The 22,797-nt window shown below is 38.4% G+C and overlaps 1 protein-coding gene across 2 annotated transcripts in view; it reads right to left on the reverse strand.

Annotated features, from left to right (window-relative positions):
* Positions 1-764: 764 nt before the first annotated feature.
* Positions 765-22,797, reverse strand: part of LOC139732986 (ragulator complex protein LAMTOR1-like) — a 22,390-nt gene continuing 357 nt past the window's right edge. Inside the window, exons 2-6 of one of the 2 annotated variants that reach the window (XM_071643824.1) lie at positions 10,069-10,130; positions 6,667-6,753; positions 5,612-5,689; positions 4,606-4,735; positions 765-1,281 (exon numbers count right to left, since the gene is read on the reverse strand). In XM_071643824.1, coding sequence (XP_071499925.1) covers positions 1,183-1,281; positions 4,606-4,735; positions 5,612-5,689; positions 6,667-6,753; positions 10,069-10,130 — 456 coding nt within the window. In that variant the 3' untranslated portion in view covers positions 765-1,182. Of the gene's footprint in view, positions 1,282-4,605; positions 4,736-5,611; positions 5,690-6,666; positions 6,754-10,068; positions 10,131-10,210; positions 10,282-22,797 lie in introns of both variants that reach the window. The other variant, XM_071643823.1, reaches the window with a different exon arrangement.

Genomic DNA, 22,797 nt, shown 5'->3' on the forward strand with positions numbered 1-22,797 from the left:
ACATACACTTCAAGTAGAGATAGAAAGTGAAATGAATGACGAAGCATGTCGAAAACAATATCACTATTCTCATAAGAGGTATCAAGAGCTCTCTGATCTGAAAGCGTAAACATTTAAATCTGATAATTTTTCACGCACACTTTGCTATCTCATGCATCTAATCCCTGCCTCTGAGTGAGAGAGAAAAAAAGTGTTCTATCATTGAAGAAAACAAGTAGAACTATTCCGAACAATGTCAATGCTGAGCATACCAATCTTGCTGGAGCTGAAGATATCATTGGGGTAACAGAACTTGCTCGCATTTGGGTATTTATTTATTTATTTATTTATTTTTTTTTTTTGGGTGGGGAGGGGGTAGCACAGGCATTCCTGATTCATTCACTGTAGACCTAAACTTTTTACATTTTTGAAATGAGAGGAGCATATTTGCATTCCTTCTTGATGACACAATAACTTGGAGCTGCAAACACTTGGATAACAGAGAACCTTTAAATGAATCAAGCTCACATAACTCTGGCCTCCAGTGGTAGTCTGCAGGTCACTGTAATGCTAGATAAACTATTCATAATATTTGTCCGAGCGCGATCTTATTTTCACAGCTGTTGTTCAGTTTGGTGCTTCAAATTTACTCTCTTATCATAGCATTTTTCTGAACTGGCTAAGAGTGCCCAAAACAACAACTACAAAAAAATATAATTCCTGTCTTCATAAACATTTGAGCAGTTTCAAAAGAAGGATGCAAGAGATATTTATTTTTTCTTACATCGCCAGTCAAGAAGGTCACAAATCCAACAAACTGTCTCTGTACACGTAACTTACTGGACGACCAATGGGGATTGTTGGTGGACTCTTTTCTTGCTGGTATGGTGAACAGAGTGAGAAACAAACTAGAGGGTAACTGAATGCAGCCTTACATCACTCTGCCTGACAGTGAGAAGTCCTCTCAATCTCCCCTACCGCCAAAGTTATGCCTGGAATGCATATCTTACAAGGAGATAATCTCTCACAAGCCTTTCATGTTATATATTTTTGACTTATCCGTACTCCGTATTGCCTTTTTTTTTTTCTCCTGCGGCTTTTTCACACCTCTTTTATTTTTTCCCCTCTCAACTTTCAGTGCCCTCTGGCATAGTCTTTCATTCAGGGGGAAACAATTGAAGACACAACAACATTTACAGTACGTCAGTTCTGCGGGATAGTAAACTGGGCGACTAGGTTCTCCTTATGTGTGACCTGGATGTCCTGTGAGGCTTGCCATGCTTTCGCTGCTGTATCAGACACCTGAAAAAAAAAGATTGACGAGGGGAAGAACAAAATGGTAGAGTTACGGGCACTCCTTGAATTGCACTGCCACTACTTCTCGAGGAATTACTTTTTCGCTTCTAACTTCTAGACCTGCAATACATGAATGCACAGCTCACCCCTTGACTAGAATTTTTCAGCACAGCATTGAGGAAGGTACATCACCTCCGCTAAAATGTGCTTGACACATTTGCTTTCTACTCTCAAACAATATACAGTAAACCTCGCTTAAGTCGACATTGCATAAGTCGACAACTCCCTTAAGTCGACACGATAAAAAAATTATGATTTTTGCCTTTGTTATTCCTTGAAAATTTCTTCGTCTTAGTCGACATTTATAAGTCGACAACTCGCGTAAGTCGACCTGATTTTTGAGTGCCAACTGAGCTGAAATACGTGTTAATTCCCTCGTCTAAGTCGACATAATTTTTTCGCTCAAAATCTTATCGCCATTCTCTGAAAAAGAATTGTTTTCCCGCTCCGATTCGCAGCATTTCTACTCGGTAATTCGCTAGCGTACGGCGCGGTAGCGTTCACGCCACGCGTCCATTGTCTTGTACGCCAGAATAGAAAGGGCATACACTCATTTACATTGGAGAATTACATGTAGTACCCAAAGCAGTTCACTTTCCCCCTTTTCTCCTTCTCGTTATTCTCAAAACGCACAAATTTTGTACACCTATAGGTCCTAGTAGAGAATCATTATCAGAACATGAAATAGGTGTTTCCGTTTATCCGAATATTTTAACGTTAATTATTCCGAAGCGGTATTAGAAACCTGGGCCTGTTTTTAGAAAATTAATTAAAATGCAACTACATGTAATTAAATGCAACTAAAAATCAAATGCAGGTGTATCAAATCACGAGCAACTTTGCACATAAACACAAGTGCGTTGCTGAAAAGGCTTGCGTTTGGTAATCATATGAAACTAGAAAATAGTTGTACGAACCTGAAACTCAATTGCGTTTAAACGCAACTCTAAAAATCAAATGAAGTCCATCAAATCACGCGCAATGCTGTATTCAAATGCACGAGCGTTGTACAGAAGACTTGCGGTTTTCGTAAGAAACTAGAAACTGCGTTTAAAAGCATCTCTTAACATCTACGGAGGTGCGTTACTGTTGAAAAGTCTTGCACTATTTTTTATTTCGTACGCAAAATTAAAAATTAAACGCAACTCAACGCAAATCAAATGCAATTGCAACGCAAATCAAATGCAATTGCAACGCAAATCAAATGCAATTGCAAGTCCATCATATCACACGGAACGCTGAAAAGACTTGCGTTTGATAATCATATGAAACTAGAAAATTGTAGGGAACTTTTTTTAAACTCAATTGCGTTTAAACGCGATTCTAAAAATCAAATGCAAGTCCATCAAATCACACGCAACGCTGTATTCAAACGCAAGAGCGTTGCAGAGAAGACTTGCAGTTTTTGTACGAAACTATAAGAAACTGCGTTTAAACGCATCTCTAAACATCTACGGAAGTGCGTTATTGTTGAAAAGACTTGCATTATTTTTCATTTCGTACGCAAAATTAAAACTAAACGCAACCCCGAAAATCAAATGCAAGTCCATCAAATCACACGGAACGCTGAAAAGACTTGCCTTTGATAATCATCCAAACTAGAAAGTTGTAAGAAACTTAAACTCAATTGCGTTTAAACGCAATTCTAAAAATCAAATGCAAGTCCATCAAATCACAAGCAACGCTGTATTCAAAACGCAAGAGTGTTGCAGAAAAGACTTGCGGTTTTTGTACGAAACTAGAAACTGCGTTTAAACGCATAAAAATCTATACCGAAGTGTGTTATCATTGAAAAGACTTGCATTATTTTTTATTTTTAGTCGTAACGGAACTTTCGCCGTGACCGAACTTAGTCTGCACTAGCAGGGGAAAGACATCGCAACATTTACACGTTTCAAACTACCGAAACGCATGCTGCTGCACGAAATGTCAATGAAAAAATAGTAGCAAATTATTGTTACAGTTCGCTATGCCGAAGGTTTAAATCTCAGTCCAAAGTTAAATTAGTCTGACGATGGAAAGAGATTTGTTTTTACAAAGGTTAGTAATCCGAAAGATGTCGTTTTCGGATTAACAAACTTTTCTTCTTCTTTTTATTTCAGACTGGCCCGCGCCGTACAGAGTGGTAATGTTGCGAATCGGAGCGCGAGAACAATTCATTTTCAGAGTATGGCAATAGAAATTTAAGCAAAACAAATATGGCGACTTAGGGAAGGAAAATCACACATCCGATTTCAACTCAGTCGGCACTGAAAAATTATCTCGACAGAATCATACGAATTCACACGCATATATTCGCAGCAACGCACTTGAATTTAAATCGCAAAGTTGCATGCAATTTGGGGAATATGCGTTTGATTTTTTAAATCAAATTTAAAACGTACAGTGTCTAGAAACGGGCCCAGGTTTCCGATCCAGCTCTCTCAAAATCTCTCTAGAGATTTGGGAATTGTGCGTTGTCGTTACTAATCCGCGCGAGATTTATGCATGAACTAAAACATAATTGTTGCTAATGTCAGTAGGTATGTTTTGGCGGCAAAAGGAGTGAGATTTGGGTAGTGATCCGTATCGTGTTCTTACTCTGTATAGGGGAAATTAGTTTTCATTTATAAGTCGACAAAATGTCGACTTACGCGTAAGTCGACTTTCGCGTAAGTCGACGTGTTTTTCTCAGTCCCGATTATGTCGACTTACACGAGGTTGACTGTATTCACCTCAGTGTGGGTGATAGAGGCTGCCACCAGCCTGCAAGCCATTGATGACTGCACAAGGGTGTCTGAAAGGTTCTATCATCTATAAAAATATATATCTCAGGTTTGTTTGTTTGTTTGTTTTTTAAAGATAGTTGGATATATCCAACACATAAAATGAGCATGATCAAATAACTTCAAGGCATCTAACTTTCATGAGTAGGGCCTATGTATGCCCATGATTTTTCATCATGGCTACTACTTGAACAGTTCCATTAGTTCAGTACACATTGATATTAGATATTGTTTATGAAGGGACTGCAAATTACAAGTCATGCTTTTCAGCAGTCCCCTCCATTTCTAACAAATATTATTTCACACTAAAATTTCACATTTAGATTGTATTTCATTACACTATACATTCCCTTATCATGACAAATGAGCCTCTTTGATTTTGTATAATTATGTGTATTCATACCTTGTTAGAAATGAAATAAATGAACAATGAATAATTGGTGCTTATTTTCATTGATGAAGGGCAATTTGTCAATCAGTTTGCAACACTGTGTTCGTTACTCACCAGACTGATGTCTGCAATGGAGACTGGTTCTTCTGAAAGCACGGAGTAGGGCATAGACACACCTTTGGGGAGCCTCAGGAAACTTGAGGGGGGTCTCTTGGGACCGGATACCACCACGGCCACCCTGGAGCTAAACAGCAGACAGAGAGAGAGAGAGATATGGACAGAACATAACTGAAAAAAATCAGGATGCGAAATCCTAAACTCTTTCTGAATACGCCATATATTTAGCGAGTCTAATTATTCATGAATAAGGACTTCCTAAAAATTTCACGAGTGGCTAAAATTGCGATTGTGGAGTACACTACTGAACAAGGAAATGTATGCGTGCATGTCACATTCGTGTCGCGATCAGTTAACATTTTCGCATGTTTTTAAATTTGCAAAATAGCACCCGACTCGCGAAATTCACAAAAACCCAAAACATAAACCTCTGAAATATATCCGTCATATACAGTAAATTAAATTTTTAAGGCAACATTGGGGGGGGGGGGGGGGGGAAGGGCGAGAGTATCTAATACTGCAGCTACTACTGTTACTGCTGCTACTACTACTGCTACTACTACTACTACTACTACTACTACCACTACTACTACTACCACCACCACTACTACTACCACTACTGCTACTGCTACTACTACCACCACTACTACTACTACCACTATACTACTAGTACTACTACTACTACTACTACTACTACTACTACTACTACTACCACCACTCTTACCACTCTTAATTGTTATGTTCAAATATAATGCTAAGATAGCATCAGAGAGCATCTATTTAGCCCTAGAGCTTTCATAACCCCAGCCACTAGGGACGTCCTGCTTATTACTCATGGATATGCCCTACACACACTTGATATCATGCATGTGTTCATGCAATCAGACTCTCCAGTTTGCTTGGGGAGCCAGGCAGGATGAACTCCAGTTTAAGATTGTATGCTTGTGATTGGAGTTTTTGCTGCATTATCAATGCAAACACAAAAATGACTGCATGGGCCTACCTGTAAGCTCTTGTTCTGTCCATGTACTCATGCTGCTCCAATGCTTGTGAATCTATGGCAGAGACATCTATGACATTTCTGTAATGACAAAGAGGAATATACACAGGTACACACAGTATGGTCAAACATTTAAGATAAAGGAATGTCCATCATGATCTTGAGAACTGTCCAGTAAACAAATTTCATCACAAAATATGAAGCATACAAGCAGTATTGGTGTGACTACCTAACTTAGAAATTACACTGCTCTGTATTCTTGGAATTAGTTCCATTCTGCTAAGAAATATGCTCCTCACGGTATGGATGATTACTTTTACCTACATTAAACAGAAGTTATGCTCATTTGTAAGGGAAGAAAGAATGAAGAGCTCAATAAAGGATCTCATGTGGCCATACAGGCAATATGGCAGCAATTGTGTTTGATATTGATGCAGTACAGGGAATATTTTTTTTTAATGATATCCTTTAAATTGTGAGTGTTCTGCATACAAGCTTTCACCAGAAAAAAAAAAATGAATCAAATCTGTCTTCGTATCTTCACGTCTAAAATACTTTTTATTGTCTATAATCATGCTCAATTCCATGGATTAAGAGGAATATTTCCTCTGGATAGACATTAATCATTTGCTATCTGATAACAAAATCATATCTCTAATCCTAAAAATCCATCCTCTCTATCTGAATTTGATTTGCAGTGGACTATACTTTGCCTTTTAAAATAGCAATGCATTAGGCAAGTTTTCCAGATGACATTATCTTAAATCAGGCTATTATTTGCCTTCAAAGTTTCCTCTTTCATATCAATACCTAGGACAGCATGCTGACATCCTTTTCCTATCAATAATATTGCATTCTTCCATTTCTTACGACAAAAACCTGTACATTGTCTATTGCACCATATCTACATGACACAAGCTGGAAACGATGAAAAATTTACTAATGTTTCCAATGCATTCATCAATGTCCAGTTTCACTCTCTTTGTAATTTTTATTCATTGTTGGGGGAGGGGAAGAAGAGGGTGTTGGAGGTTTCTTATCTTTTAAGGAGGACTTACGTGACTGCCCTCTGCAGGACTTTGTTAAGCTCAGATTGTTGGTCGCCTCTCCGAATCCCATTGGGGCTGTGAGCATCGAACTGGTCACTGCACACAGACAGACAAGAGAGGAAAAATGAAACACCTCCAATGATATGCATTTTATTCAGTTTGTGAGAATTGTAACTAAGCTATCAATTGGAGCATGACAGAAACATTGCATCTCTTTGGCACTTCCATCCTTACGTCTTCCTGAAATCATCCCAAAAGTTGTCTGGAATTCTTTCTACGGAGTCAGAACACCGAAGTCCAACACAAACCTCCATCAGTCTCCGTACATGCTAAGGACATCTCAGCTGTTGAATTCACTTCCTACAAACATTTTTTCCCCCTTAGTTCTCAACACGGACAAATTTGAATTATTCATGAATTCATGAATTATTGAGTATGCTGTGAGAGCTTATTCATGCTTTTTGTATTATGCACTCATAGCTTGCAATCCATGTTACATTGTAAGTACAAGTTACTGTCAGTAATTTAAGGCTACTATTCATCATATTAATGGTAACATCAAGTCACTACATAAAACAGAAAAAGACAGAATAAATGACATAAACATAAGCAGATAGTTCAGATGACAACCACTTGTAACCCTGCAGTACAAAACCACCAAAAAGTCGCCAGACATGGATTTTTATTTAAGAGCGGATTCTGAAAGAGGAGATTCTAAGCTTTAAATGACACAAAACTCAATGCAAATGGACATATTGCTAACCCATCTCCATCCATGGTGAAAAGAAAGTATATCCTCTGGAAAACTGTTTACTGAGAAAAGAGACTTTGAATCTTTAGGTCTATTCAAGTGCCTAATCTCACCCAGCAGAGCTCTGTGCAATGAATGGGACCAAGAACAGGAATCCATAGCAAACACTATGGAGGGATTATAAAAGTAGCTGAAATTTTGCACACTCATTAGGTAAATTCTGTTCATGACTATTGAAAACCAACTTTCAATGCAGTAAAAAGTTGACAAGGTTCATCCATTTCACCTATATTGAGTCCATGGCGTGCAACTTTTTGTTGGTTTTGTGATGCATGATCACGTTCTGTCCAGCATGTGCTGAATGAACTCCGGCACACACACAAAAAAGGTGCAATGCTGTGTCTCAATGACATCGGATAGTGCGGAATGCACAGTGAAATGGGAAGTGGATAAATGGAATAGAGATTGAATGGGATACCACGTAAAAGTGCAAAAAGTGACAGCGGTAATATACAGTCTACATACATACAGACAAAAAGCATACATAATATACATATACTTGTATAACTATGTGAATTTTCATACCAACATTGTGCATATTAAAGGCAGATCTCTCACAGTCACATAATAACTTGTCATACATACAGGGCGTCTCAGGGGTCAGTTTCTTCAATTTGTCTCCTACAAATTAAATTAAAAAAACTGCTGATCTGTAAATTAACGAACATGTCGGAAAAAAGGAACCAGTGGGACTCGAAAGTGTCGTCTATTGCTTTCCGGGCAGCGACACTACCAGCAGGGTACCCCTGGTTGCCGGCAGTGACACGATGAACATGGAACAAATAACCAAGCTCCAAAATTCCGACATTGTTATGTTAAGTAGTCCAAGGCAGACAAGGCCTGGGACAGCCTGGTGGTAGTGTTGCTGCCCAAAAGCAGTAGATGACAGTTTCAGTCCCACTGGTTCCTTTTTTCTGACATGTTTGTTAATTTACAGATCAGCAGTTGCGATCTTAACAAATTTAATTTGTAGAGGGAGACAAATTGAAGAAACTCACACCTGAACCTTTACCCCTCTGAATAATATATTTTTTTCATACAGGGAGTCTGTTGTCAGGAAAGCTGTAACACATGACCTTCAATGACCTATGACCATGGCATGTGATCTTGCTTGGCAAAAAAAGTAGCCCCAATGTGCATACCTACACTTATCCATATTTAATGATAACTAGGATAATGATCGGAAAGTTATGCCTCAAAAGGGTCTACGCCATAAACTTTCACATTTGCGATAGATGAGGTAGGGATGACGAACTGACACTTCATGTATTAGGTTCGCTCAGTGACACTTCATGTATTAGGTTCGCTCAGTCCCACCCCTACTTTCATTGGGCAGGACAGAAAACAAAGTAATCTCCTTTTCATGGTAAAAGAGCTATTGTGGGGGTGCATTCAAAACCTTATATCAAAAGTAAAATCATAGTTTACTGTTGCAGAAGTTGTGTTATCTGTTTGTTACTGCTCTACTTTGAGCTTGTGACTACATCATCAGTACATGTAGCACTCCATTTTCTTTCTCTCTTCTCTTTCTTGGTTTTAAAAAGGAGAGAGTGCAGTAGAGACATCTAACCTGGTACTGTACATGGATATTTCCTGCTCGTAAACATTGAATTGTCATACCATACTACCAGTTGAATCAGTAATATCCCTCAATTAATTTGCCATGAACCATTTGCCACAAGGAATTGTAATTGACAATTACCAGGCAACTTGAATAGATGACAAATGTAATAGCTCACTTAATAAGCAATACACAAATAGACTAGGCATCATTGTTAGTCTTTTTCAAGCCTGTCACATATATACATGTATGGACATCCTTCTTTGGTGAACACATGTTCATCATTTTTCATTTTTATTTTATTCATCTATTTTTTTTTGCTCATAAGACAAACATTTGCCTACTTGATAGACTGCAACCTGGACAATCATAAAGTCATCCTGAACTCCATAAATCAAGACATAATACAGCATCAAAATGTACACAGCATGCATACAAAGTTAACAAAGAAAGGCAACACATTCACCATCCGTTTACATATGGATCCCACCATGCATAGTAAATAAAATAGAGCTGTATTCCACATACAGCAACCCCCATAAAAAAAACAAAAACAAAAAACAAAAACAAAATACAAACGCAACCAAATACATGGATAAATATATAGACAGTGCAAAGGTGGATGTAGGATTTCAATGGAAGCAACAGTGAAAGAAATGACGAATACCATTGTGAAAATAACCAGAATGCAAGAAGAAAACACACAGATGAATGACAATGCTACTACTACATAGTACAGCACTACTACTACATTCTCAAGCTAGGGATCTGATGAACCAAAAAAGGAGAAAAGCTTACTGTCTCGATACAATTTGTATTTAATCACACAATATCAGCTCATTGATAGAACAGTACCAAAAAGGAAATAAAACCTTTTATGACAAACAAAGAAACAGACAAAAACAAAAATGATGCAAAATCATTATGAGTGCCAGGTTATATATCACTCTCAATCTTTACAACATAACCAGTTACAGGTGGATTCTGGAAGCCACGTTACGTATCTTGTCCACGATGGAGGCTGGTGATACGGACTAACCTGTCTGGCCTTGTTCTTGAGCTCGCCTCTGGTTTTATTAAAGGCTCATTAGGATCAACATCCTGTAGGGTGATATCAAAACAAGGTTAGTGTGACCACAGACAAATATAAACATGGGACTTGAACGGAGACTGGGACTAACCTGTGCACAGGTCTGCTCGGTGTGTTCCTGGCAGGGTCTAATAAATGTGTTGTTTCATTTGGCCCACTGTCCTGTAGAATCATTGAAAACATATTCAGACCAAGAGAGGTTTAATACAGTGCCACATTTCAGGCCATTACAGGACTTGAATGTGAATATATTCCAAACAATTTTACCGCAAAATCTTGCCGCAGGAGAAGTTCATATGGTAGCTGGTTTAAATTGAGATATAGGCATATAATGTAATTGTATACACATCACAGACAATCACACACACACACATACACACACATACATCCACATTCAAATCAATAAAATCTCATATTATTAAAGTCCCTAAAACATTACACAATAAAGTACACTAGTTGTAGAGTACCATTCTGAGCAACTTATGTCACTGTATCAAGCAACAATATGTTTTGATGCCAATTGATGGTTTCACAAAGATAACAAATCATAACTCTGCAAAACCTAGTTGTAAACTTTAAGAGGGAAGACTGAAGTAGGACATATTGTAAACAAGACTAGTATAGAATTACTCTCTGTGTGTTTGGAGAGGTACAAACCCTGTAGTTATCAATCAGCTGTTTAGGTACTCATACACATAGCCTCTCAAGCCTATCTATGGTATGGGCACAACCACTCAAAAGAGCTATCCTAAAATAAGCAAAACCTACAAGAACTGTGCAAGTTTTTTGCAGACCGAGTTTCTGTCCCATGGCACACTTCCTCTCCAGACTCACTGTCCGAACACAATAGGCACACATGACACCTCTACTCATATTGTGCACACTTAACTCACCTACAAGGCATTTTGCATTATGACCACATGGATTCAAAGGCTTTGAATAGGCATCCTTCCTTTTTCACCCATTAAACAAGAAAGAAAAAAATGCCACTGAACTCAAGCACAACACTTCAGGCCACTTTTTTCCTCACGTTGCACTTCCTACTTCAGAAATGAGCAAAAAAAAAAAAGACAGAAAAAAAAGAAATGTCCTTAAACCCTAGAAAGGCACTGATCACTGCTGTTCTTCAAAAGCCAATGGCATTAATCGATACAAGTGCTAACTTACTTGCATGCAGAACCAATTGATGACATATTGGGGGGGAGGGTGGAGGGGGGTTGTGAGGCCCTACTTCCAAATAACCTGGCTGACAGTATACAACTGTGGGGTGTATCTAAAGTTAACCTGTTTTCAATATCTGATGAGAACATGGTATTAACATACATGTAGAAAAAATTTAATTTCCTTAGCTTTGAATCTAATTGAAGGAATTTCTGAAGGAAGGGAAGGAGCATTATGCATGTACCCTAAATATTTCTGAGTAGGGGGTTGGGGCTAGTCCAATCACATATGAATTACATGAAGTGGGCATCTCCTTCCCATTTACCGGTACTTTCCCCCTCTTAATTCGACACACTTGCCCACCTGGTCAAGTAAGAGGGTGAATGAATATACATGAGGACTGCTTGATATTGCACCAATAAACCCAATAACCTGGGTCTGTTTTCTTTTCTTAATGGCACACTCTGCACCACTTTTTCAAGGCTTCTCAGCACTGCAATTATGGTGCTACCCCACCAAACTGCAGAGCTACACAGCCCTGAACCACGAATGGGATTAGCCTCTTTAAACAAGCCAGTGAGAGAAAGAGAAAAAAAATAAGGCTGTAGCTTAACTACTTGAACCCCATCAATACCACAGGTGAGCTGTTTGCACATTCTGTCATACAGTAGTACATATATTTGTGGTACAAGCTGAAGAGCTCTTAAAGAAATCAGTTGAGCTGGGGGGGGGGGTGGGTGTAGGATCTGTGCCCCACTGATTGATTTAACCATTAATCCCAGGCTAAATCAACTCAAGAGAAATAAGAAAAGGTCTTTCAATGCAAATTGCAAGTTTTATGTTTTTTGCTTACTCTAGTGTCTACAAAACATTAACTTACATGTATACGATGTACCGTAAAGTTCCGTGTATAAGACGCACCCGTGTATAAGACGCACCCCTAATTTCGGACCTAGAATTTAAAAAAAAAAAAAAACACGAAAATGTCCACGCAAATATTGCGTGTGTCATACATATTATTTCAGCTCAAAATTTCCCTAGAATGCAGCATGTATTTGCTCTATTTTTCGTTTCCTTTTATATTTTCTTTTAACGGTATTCATCGGACATCAACAAAATATGGAAGACGCAAAATGCGAGACTTGTCTCGGTACTCACTTGCTATTGTTTCGCCTTTCAATCGTGGTACATGTGTCATGCATATCGTACTCATGAGTGTACGGTACGATCTTTGCTGTCATACATAGCAGAGGGTGTCTCGCATATTGACACATGTCAGACTGGAAGGTTCATTACGAAAAATAAGAAAAACATCAACAAGTGTAGCAGAGGGATCATACGGCAAGACGTACGGTGCGTACGGTAATTACACTCATGCACTGTTACCAGTAACATGTGTGTCTCTTGTACCATGCTTGTATGCACAGTGCTAGCCTTTTGCAAAAGGCAGCTCGCTATAATTTCAGCACACGCACACAGAGAGCAATGGACTTGCACACACAGCGCGCAACGGGCAAGCGCGCTTCGATCCGATCGCTGTGTGCACGCGAGTCCATTGCAAAAGCCTCTCTGCAGCTGCTGCAGTTGCCAAAGGCTTGCTAGCTAGCTACTAGCTACAGTGTAGCTATGCTATCCTAGCTGGCCTCGCACTCGTGAAATGAAGAGCAAACGAACGACATGGATATGCATGCATGCTTCACACATCGTTCATATATTTACGGTGACATAGTGTCGATCCTACTCCGTATTTTACAGCTTTTGTCTATGGCCATATTGATACTAGTACATTGATAAGTTTTACGGTATCGGTAATTTAGTAATGATACCTGTACATCGCGTATTCCAGCTACTAGGTTGGCTGTTGGTGGCTTGGTAGACTGACATCGGTAGCATACAGCAGTGCTGTTACAGCTGTTGTCTATGGCCAGATTGATACATCGTTACTGCACAAGGACGATGTAAGTTTATCTCGTATTTGCAGCTTTTGTGTGCGTCCAGATTGAAAGATCGCTCTTTTATCCATAAGTTTTAGTGACTGCTTACCTTCCAAACGTCGATGGGCATACATGGCCCCAAGTTGGCCTTATAAAATTGGGTGTACATGATGGATTTTTTCCCGTGATTCGACTGTACCCGTGTATACGACGCACCCCCGATTTTCAACGTTTTCCGACGAAAAAATAGTGCGTCTTATACACGGAACTTTACGGTAATAGCACAAAATCAATATAACCAAATTTATTATTATTCCCATTTTTAAAGCATTAAAAAGAAATCAAGGATTTGCTTGTTATATAATGTACCTTGAGCCTCCTTTCTTTAGGTAGCTTGCTTGTAACTTGGTGATCAATATGTTATCATTCTTTTCAGTGTTTAATTTTTCAGGGACAGTTTTTACATGTCATCTAGGGCCTTGTGTACATGTACACACTTCAAGCTGAAAAAACCCCCATCATTTACCAAATGCAAAGACGTACATGTAGCAAAGCACACAATGTCTCTAAAGTAAATGTTATGCAATGAAGCCAATTTAGGTAATCACAACTACTGTAAAACGAGAAATGTTCGCGTGCATTTTAATTTCGCGAATTTTACGAGCGCCAAGATTCGCGAAATTAAAATGCACGCGAAATTTCTTATCTACACTATATGCATTGAACGCAAGAGGCAATTCGCGAAAATTTCTTGCCACGAAAAAGGCCGTCGGATCCAATTCACGAAAATTTCATGCCGCGAATATATCATGTTTTACAGTATGCCTGGCCCCCTTATGCACAAAGAAAAATGTGAGTAAAACAACAAACACATAACTTGTAAGTTCTGTTTTCTGAATCTCAAGTGGTTTTCAACACCTGCTACCAAATTTGGTATAAGTTTGATCTCTATCTTATCTTTCAAATATGACTGGTTGAATAATGAATATCTATCTGAAACAATTAATTTTTGCAATTACACTGCAGCATCACATGCTTTCTTCAATGATACCAATAGGGGCCTGTGCATCTGGCCCATTTCACATTCTTTTTTTTTCCTAATCGAGAGATTTCACACCTACAGAGAACCCATACTTGTACATTGTACTCCTAATCATGCATCATGCTCACTGAGTTACTTTTGGTAAGTCTGAATGCAAACTTGAACATGTTTTCTAAAACACAGCTTTAAAGCACATTTGGAGCACTTTTTCAATTAAAGTTTGCTGGATTCAGGGAGTGCATCTTCTATCATGACATCTCAAAACATATTGGAAAGGCAAAGCCTACTACAATGTACATACAATTGTACTTTGCTCTTGTGGTCATTTCCACTGTGGTAGTATGCATACATGTATATAAGCATATGAACATACTTTACGTTGTACATTATTTTTGCATACACGAGTAACAGGCCTGAAAGTTTGAGACACAGGTGTTATTGGTAATGTTTGCAGTTTGCAGAAAGTGAGGATACCAACTTCTTCTCACAAATTCTACTGTGCATTCAAAACCCCTGAAAATTTCTTTTCATCAGATTCACAAAAGAGATTGCAAGCATGCAGACTCAGTGGACATCAGATATCTTAACTTGGGTGTCATCGGTTGAAAATTTGAAGGCACAGACAACACAAAACTGTGTTATACTATAGCATTAGCCATCATGTCAGTTGTCAAGGTTGCCACAAGTAATTAAGTGCAAACAGCGTTGCATGATCATTGATGGTTGGCCGAGACTAACGTAAAGAGCATGTGCACTCATATGATGTACATCATACATTGCATACTTATTTTAGTTATTAGGATATGTATACCAAGACTGTATTCAATAAACTGTTTGCAAATTCCACAAACACGGGCCAGACAGACAGGTCTGCTCGTCAAGTCAATTTTTTTTTTTTCCATTTAATATACAATACACAATAATCTTCAATTTTGTGCATTGCTTCTAAACATAAAAATACTGTTTAGCTGTTTAACTGATATGAAGAGGATAAGAACACATAAATTTAATGTATTCACTGTGTATTTCAAACCCCAGCTACATAGTAAAAAACAGACCCTGCATGAATTGTGTAAAATGTACATTTTACCAGAAAACGAGGCAGTCTGTTTGTTTTAATTCAAGAATTTTATCCTGCTGTGAAATCATGAACATTCATATCAATATTGCACAAAAATCATGAAAATGTGTATGTTCCATAGTACTGTACATTAACACTAAACAGGGTTGACCCTACACCATATGACTTCAATTGTATCAATCACAAAAGTTGACTCTTATCAGGACAACTGTTCACTGATGAGTCAAATAAATAACACATTATGTATTACTATTAACAATGAAACACTGATTTTCAACACCATGTTCATCATCAATTATGTTTAGATCTACATTGCCAACTCTAACGTTTGATACTGCATGGCCGCAATTGGCAGTAAATCATACTGAAACATTACCTCTTATGAGAGATTTCAACTTCAAGCTAGCACTGCTTGTGTTTGACCGACAAGTCTGTCTAATTCCGCGAAAAACTTCTCATTTATAATAATGACATTTGCTGGGTCAGTTTTTCGCTTCTTAGACAGACACCATTGATACATACGCCATTTTTTCCAGCTTGGTTTTCAAACCAATCTGGACAATATATATACAGGATTAATCAGCAAACATTTTGACTCACCTCTTCCACTGTTTTCTGGTTGTTTCCTCCACTTCTTCGCAGCACTCCCCAATTCAATGCCGCCTTCGTTTGAAAAATGACCGCACGAACGTCTATGGCAAGCCAAATGTTCATTCACAATATTACGAAGTTAAATTCAGCGCACGAACAACTTACTAGCACTTTAGTCAATAAACGTAAGTGTACCGATATAGTGATTGTATGGAGCATTTGGCTTGCCATAGACGTTCGTGCGGCCATTTTTCAAATGTAGGCGGCGATGAATTGGGGAGCGCTGCAAAGAAGTGGAGGAAACAACCAAAAAACAGGAGGAAACAGTGGAAGAGGCGAGTACAATGTTTACTGATTAATCCTGTATATATTTTTTCCAGATTGGTTTGAAAACCAAGCTGGAAAAAATGATAATAAAATAACCATTTTCATGCAGGGGGAACTGGGTTGAAGTTGCGTTTCAGCCAGAACGGTGGAAACTGTCGCAATGGCATATGTATCAATGGTGTCTGTCTAAGAAGCGAAAAACTGACCCAGCAAATGTAATTATTATAAATGAGAAGTTTTTCGCAGAATTAGACAGACTTGTCGGTCAATGCTTGTGTAAGCAGTGTGTAAGCTGGATTCTACCACTTTCTCAAATGAAAATGTTGGCAGATAATAAGTATGTCAAGACCCAACTGCGACCAGCCCCAACGCGTAGCGTAATGGGGCTGCCTATTATATTGTAGCATTCAAATTTCAAATCCACTGACCGGATAAGATGTCTGTGTGCGCATGTGCTGGCCATCAATTCAGTGTAGCTCTCCCACGTTCCACTCGATAGAGTCACATTAAGTCATCAATTCGAACAGAAAGGGACTATTGGCAGAACCAAACGTTGCACATTACCTGTTGTCAACACTTCAACTTCACCTTAAGTCTTCAAATTGAAGAAATTGTTCGATTTTAAGTTGATATTTATGCTACCCCGTCACGATTTGAATGCTACAATGCAATGCGCAGCCCCATTACCATAGTACGGCAGATAGGTGAAAGAATTGTGGGTTTGGTGAAACAAGCATGAAATTTGGCATGCGTGTAGACTATGCCCCAGTGGTGATTTTTAGATATAGGGCCATCGCAGATTCGGCCTGTGACAAAAATGGCGGCCATTTTCCAAAATGGCCACCATTGTATATATTAAAGTCATTGATATTGGAGGTTAGATCAATTCTTGGGATGAAAATCTTTTTCCATAATGTTATAAACCACACATCAGTAGTTCGACTGTTCAGATGACATCTCAAATTCGACCTGTTTGAAAATGGCGGCCATTTTTCAAAATGGCGGCCATTTCCCGTTAGAAATTGTTGACATTTCAGTGTAAGTGAGATCAATTCTAGGGGTAAAAATCTTTTTTCATGCATTAAGAATCACCCTTCGGTAGTTTTACATTCCACAAACATCTCAGATTCGACCTGTGACGAAAAGTGTCGGCCATTTTCCAAAATGGCCGCCATGGCTTATATGAAAGTCTTTGATATTGTAAGTTAGATTAATTCTTTGGGTGGAAATCTTTTTCCATTATGTTATAAACCACAGGTCAGTAGTCCTACTATCCTGATAACCCCTGAAATTCAACCTTTTTCAAAATGGCGGCCATTTTTTCAAGATGGCCGCCATTGCTCATTCGAAATCATTGACATTGTAGGTGAGATCAATTCTAGGGGTGAAAATCTTTTCTCATGCATTAAAAATCACCCTTTAGTAGTTCTACTGTCCACACAATATTTCAGATTCGACCTGTGACAAAAATGGCAGCCACTTTCCAAAATGGCCGCCATCTCTTATATGAAAGTCAGTGATATTGTAGGTTTGATCAATTCTTGGGATGGAATTTTTTCCATTATGTTATAAACCACACATCAGTAGTTCTACTGTTTAGGTAACATCTCAAATTTGACTGTTTCAAAATGGCGGCCATATATCAAGATGGCCGCCATTTCTCGTTAGAAATTGTTGACATTTCAGTGTAAGTGGGATCAATTCTAGGGATGAAAATCTTTTTTCATGCATTAAGAATCACCCTTCAGTAGTTTTACTGTCCACACAACATGATCTCAAGTTCGACCTGTGACAAAAATGGTGGCCATTTTCCAAAATGGCCGCTATCGCTTGTACATGAAAGTTGTTGATATTGTAGGTTAGATCAATTTTTGGGGTGGAAATCTTTTTCCATTATGTTATAAACCACACATCAGTAGTCCTACTATCCTGATAACCCCTGAAATTGAACCTTTTTCCAAAGCAAATGTATTTTGTTTAAAGATCGTTCTGATGGATGGCAGTTGTAAGAAGAAGACTGCCGAGTGTAGTTATTGTGCACTTTTTCATTTATAACAAAAAGTGACGAAATACCCTGTGGAAATTCAGAATCCTTCGTTCTGTACATAAAGGACCTTAGATTCATAGAATGTATATCATGTACTTTTAGAAATTTATTTTCATAGAAAAGCTCAATAGTGTTAGAACGTGATGTTGCACCAGAAAAATAATTCTCACTGCGCGTTTTTGGAATAATAATAATTCATCCAAGTAAAGTTTTACTGAGTTTCTCCTGGCAAGAACACCATAATTGACAATGATTGAGATAGTGTAGTACAAGGGTTGAGTACACAGTAGTATACGCACTATATTCTTTGGAAATATAGATTTTATATTATTGATAACGCCAACATTTCTGGAAAGAAATTTACCAAAGTAGCATATAATATATGAATTCTCAATTTCAATTTGTCATCTATATGTAGGCCTAAAATTTTTGTATTCGTGACTTTGTCTATTTGCACATTATCAAAGAGTATAATAATGGCCTGGCAAGGATGATAATGGACGGTTAAATAGCACATACAGTAGTTGGTTTTCAAGAAATTTAAAAATAACCTGTTTGCACTGGCGTATCTACGGAAAACTGCGTCTGGGGCAAGCGCGAAAATCGTGCCACTATAATTTCTGAAAAAAGAGTTCAACCCCAACCCCATCCCGGTAGGGGCTTCAGAAACATTCACATGATATGCTTTCTCAAGCACTTAAAAGGGGTCTTTTGAGGGTAGTTTAAATGTAATAAATTCAGATAAATTTTGGCGAGTGAGCGTAGCGAGCAAGCCGAATATTTTAATATATTTTTTTTTTTGGCATCATCATCATGTTTTCATTTCCTCTTTTTCTTCTTTTTTTGGATAAATTCTAGCGAGAGAGCGCAGCGAGCGAGCCGAAAATTTGTGTGTTTCAGCTTACAAAATCGGGAATTCTTATCATTTTTTGGCTTATTAACTCTTACATTTCTAATCAACATATATAATGACGGCCTTATTAAGATAACGATTTATACCAACAAACTGAGGAATTGGAAAAAAATACTCCAAATTAGTAAGCACGATCGAGCCGAAATTTGCATATTTCCGCGCCATAAAGTTTTGTTAATATTTTTTTTAATATAAAGTTTGGCAGTGAGCACAGCGAGCGAGCAAAACATTTTTGTATTTCAGCTTACAAATCGTGGAATTCTTGTCATATTTTACTTATTAAATCTTAAAATTCCAATCAAGATAAAGTGACGACCTTGTAGATAACGATTTATACCAACAAACTGAGGACTTGAACCAAAAAAAAAAAGATATGCGCTAGTGAGCCGAAATTTGTATAATGCCGCGTCATCATTATGTTTTGTTCTTATCTTGTTTGATTTTTTTCGCCCCCTCCCCCCCCCCCCCATATTATGTTCGACACCTTTGGCGCTCTCGTTTGATCCAATGAGCGATCGCTTCAGAACGAAGGAAATAAAATTGCAGCCGGTGCTCCATGTAACATTTTGCCTTCTAACGATGGCATGTGTGAACACAATGCTAGTATACATTGTCATTTTGTCCGCGTCATCATGTTTTGATCTTATCTTCTTTTTTATATACATGTATATATAAATTTTGGCGAGCGAGCGCAGCGAGCGAGCCGAAATTTCAGCTTACAAAACATGGAATTCTTAATTCTTGTGTGAACACATTGTCATTTTTTGTTTTTGTGGTTGATTTGGTTTTCTCCCTCCCCCATTCTCCCTGCCCCCCACCCCCCGGTCAGGCAAAGGTTTTTTTTTTTCTTCTTCTTCTTCTTTTTCCTTCTTCTTTTCTTTTTTTTCTTCGTTTTTTTTTTCGTTTTCGGCGCCCTCAAGTAGTGGCGCCCGGGGTACGTGTCCCCCTTGCCCCCCCCCCCCCCCCCTTAGATACGCCACTGCCTGTTTGCACGGATCCATGCCGGGTACAAAGCACTACGCAAAGTGGTAGTAAGAATATACCTATATCAGATCAAGTATACTTTTGCTTTGATTCTGGTGTTTTTATACGTATATTTATTTAAAAAAAAACTATTTTTCGTATTTATTAAATTCACTAAAGAACATGCAATTCAAGGCATGCGAGGAGTTTTCTTAGACTTACGGGATTTCTTTTCTATAGCACAGAGAAATTTTCATTGAATAACAAAGTTATTATCTGCCTTAAATTATCAAAAGATTTGTTCACATCAGCTTCACTCAAAACCGAGGTCCATTCTTCAGCAGTAAGTCGTCCTAAAATTTCTGTTCATTCTCAGGGCTGCAACTTTGTATATATTCTTTGCAAAATTCATACCGTTCAATCTTTAGAGATAAACTAGAAATATAAGAAAGTGATCTGAAATGTCACTTACTAGGATCCCTGTTGGAATCGGCTGTAGATTTGTAAAGAATATGTATAGAATGAGGTGGTATCAGTGATTCTGGTTGGCTTATCAATGAGTGGGAACAAAGAAAATGAGATTAGAGTTTTCAAGAAAGTGTTCACATAAATGACATCATACAAACAAAGCAAATGAGATAAGAGTATTCAAGAAAATATTTACACAAACATTTTCTCCAAATTAATTGTAGGAGGTTTGCGTTAAAATCCCCATTAGAAACAATGTTTTGTTATTCAATTAAGGGCTCGAGAGAATATCAAGTAATTAAAATTCATTAAGACAGACTTCAGAACAATTCTGTGGCGGTCTATGTATAATTCCAGTTACAATATTTTTGTGGCCGGGAATAACCAATTCAGCGTATAGAGTCTCTAACGCTTAACTCATAACAGTAAGTTCTGATTTAAGCTTGTATTCAAAATTAGAGAAGATATATATGATATATTTTCATTTTTAAAGCCCTATGAGCACTGAGAAGTGGATCCGTGCGCTATACAAGTAGCCACCTGGTGCCCGTTGCATAAAACTTACCATTGAAATTCAATGGTAACTACCGTCAAAATTAGGTGTCACAGCCAATCAGCATCAAGGATGATAAAATTTACCGCTAATTTGAAGACTTACCGCTAGAAAGGAGCGGTAAGTCCAGCGGTAAGGGTTTTCCGCAACAGGGCCCTGCCCTATTCCATGTGTATTCAGGCCACTTAATTTGTAATTGGACTATGATAGCCAGGAAGAGCAAACATGCCGTTGCAATAAAATTGTGAGAGGTCCATGTCTCAGTAAGTCCGACAACATACTTTTTTTTTGTTTATGTTATTTAAGAGTAAATTCAACTGATCAAAATTTTTGAATATTTAAGTGAAAATCATCATTCGCATTTTAATGGTCAATTTCCACTTCCAAATGTGCACGTATGCCTAAGAAATGTGTGGAATAATGCTGTTATAACAAGATATGCGATGGTCAACAACGAAAATGCGAAATAATAACCAAAAGGGTTCGCCAGAATCACAGTCTCAGAACTTATCCGTTCGGGGTCAGGCTAAACTCGAACTCGGGGACAACTCGGCCTCGCTTTGACGGCGGGACGAGTTGTCCCACTAAATTGTACTGTGTTGTACTATGGGAGCGGCCTGTAGCGCTTTGCGTTCTGCTTGGTCACAGTATGGTCCGAGTTGAAAACAGGAAAGTGCGCGCTAACCCAGTACAAAACAAATGGACAGCGCGCTGTCCTCAAGCGTATATACGCACATCACCTGAGACGCGCTGTCTTTGAAATTGTTTTGTTTATCAAGCGTCTTTGATTGTCTCTTCAGTATGGCGATCACGAACAGCGTGTATATTGTCTGAAATAGGGCCAAGTTTTCCCAAGACCGAGTTAGTCTGGATCCTTCTGGAATAATAGTCGGTACCGGTATACCAACTTTTATTTTTGATCTCGAAATACTCCAAAACAATTCCTCATCCCGCCAAATCGCGTCAGTTAAGTTTTTTGGTAGACTCTTTCCCTATATCGCAAGCAAACATTGAAATGGTGCCAGACGGGTTCCCAAACCCTTCAAAACAATAGCTGTGATGACACTACAATATCGCAGAATTTCAATAAGTGATGGCGGCCATCTTGCAAAATGGCTGCCATTTTCGTCACAGGTCGAGTCTGGAATGTTATGTGGACAGTAAAATTACTGCGGTGTGATTTATAATACAAAGGGAAAACAATCCCTCCCCTAGAATTGATTAAACCCACAATATCATAGAATTTCAAAGTAGCAATGGCGGCCATTTTGGAAAATGGCCGCCATTTTTGTCCAAGGTCGAATCTACGATGGCCCTATATCTAGAAATCACCACTGAGTCATAATCTACCAGCAGACCAAATTTCATGCTTGTTTCACGAAACCCACAATTCGACGAAATTTTGCACCTATCTGCTCTACTACCATGATTACGCTACGCGTTACCGTTGGGGCTGGTCGCAGTTACTGAGCCGAGTTTAAAAGTCAAGACCAAGGCAAGTGTTCATCCACATTCCACATGACATAGATTTCTACTGTATATAGCAACAGTATTTGTCTTGTTTATTGTTTTGTACACTGTCCAGCCCAGTCTCAGTT

The sequence above is a fragment of the Diadema antillarum genome, unplaced genomic scaffold, assembly GCF_040938485.1.
Source record: "Diadema antillarum isolate AM-2024a unplaced genomic scaffold, OU_Dant_1.0 seq00000459_RagTag, whole genome shotgun sequence".
Classification (NCBI taxonomy): domain Eukaryota; kingdom Metazoa; phylum Echinodermata; class Echinoidea; order Diadematoida; family Diadematidae; genus Diadema; species Diadema antillarum.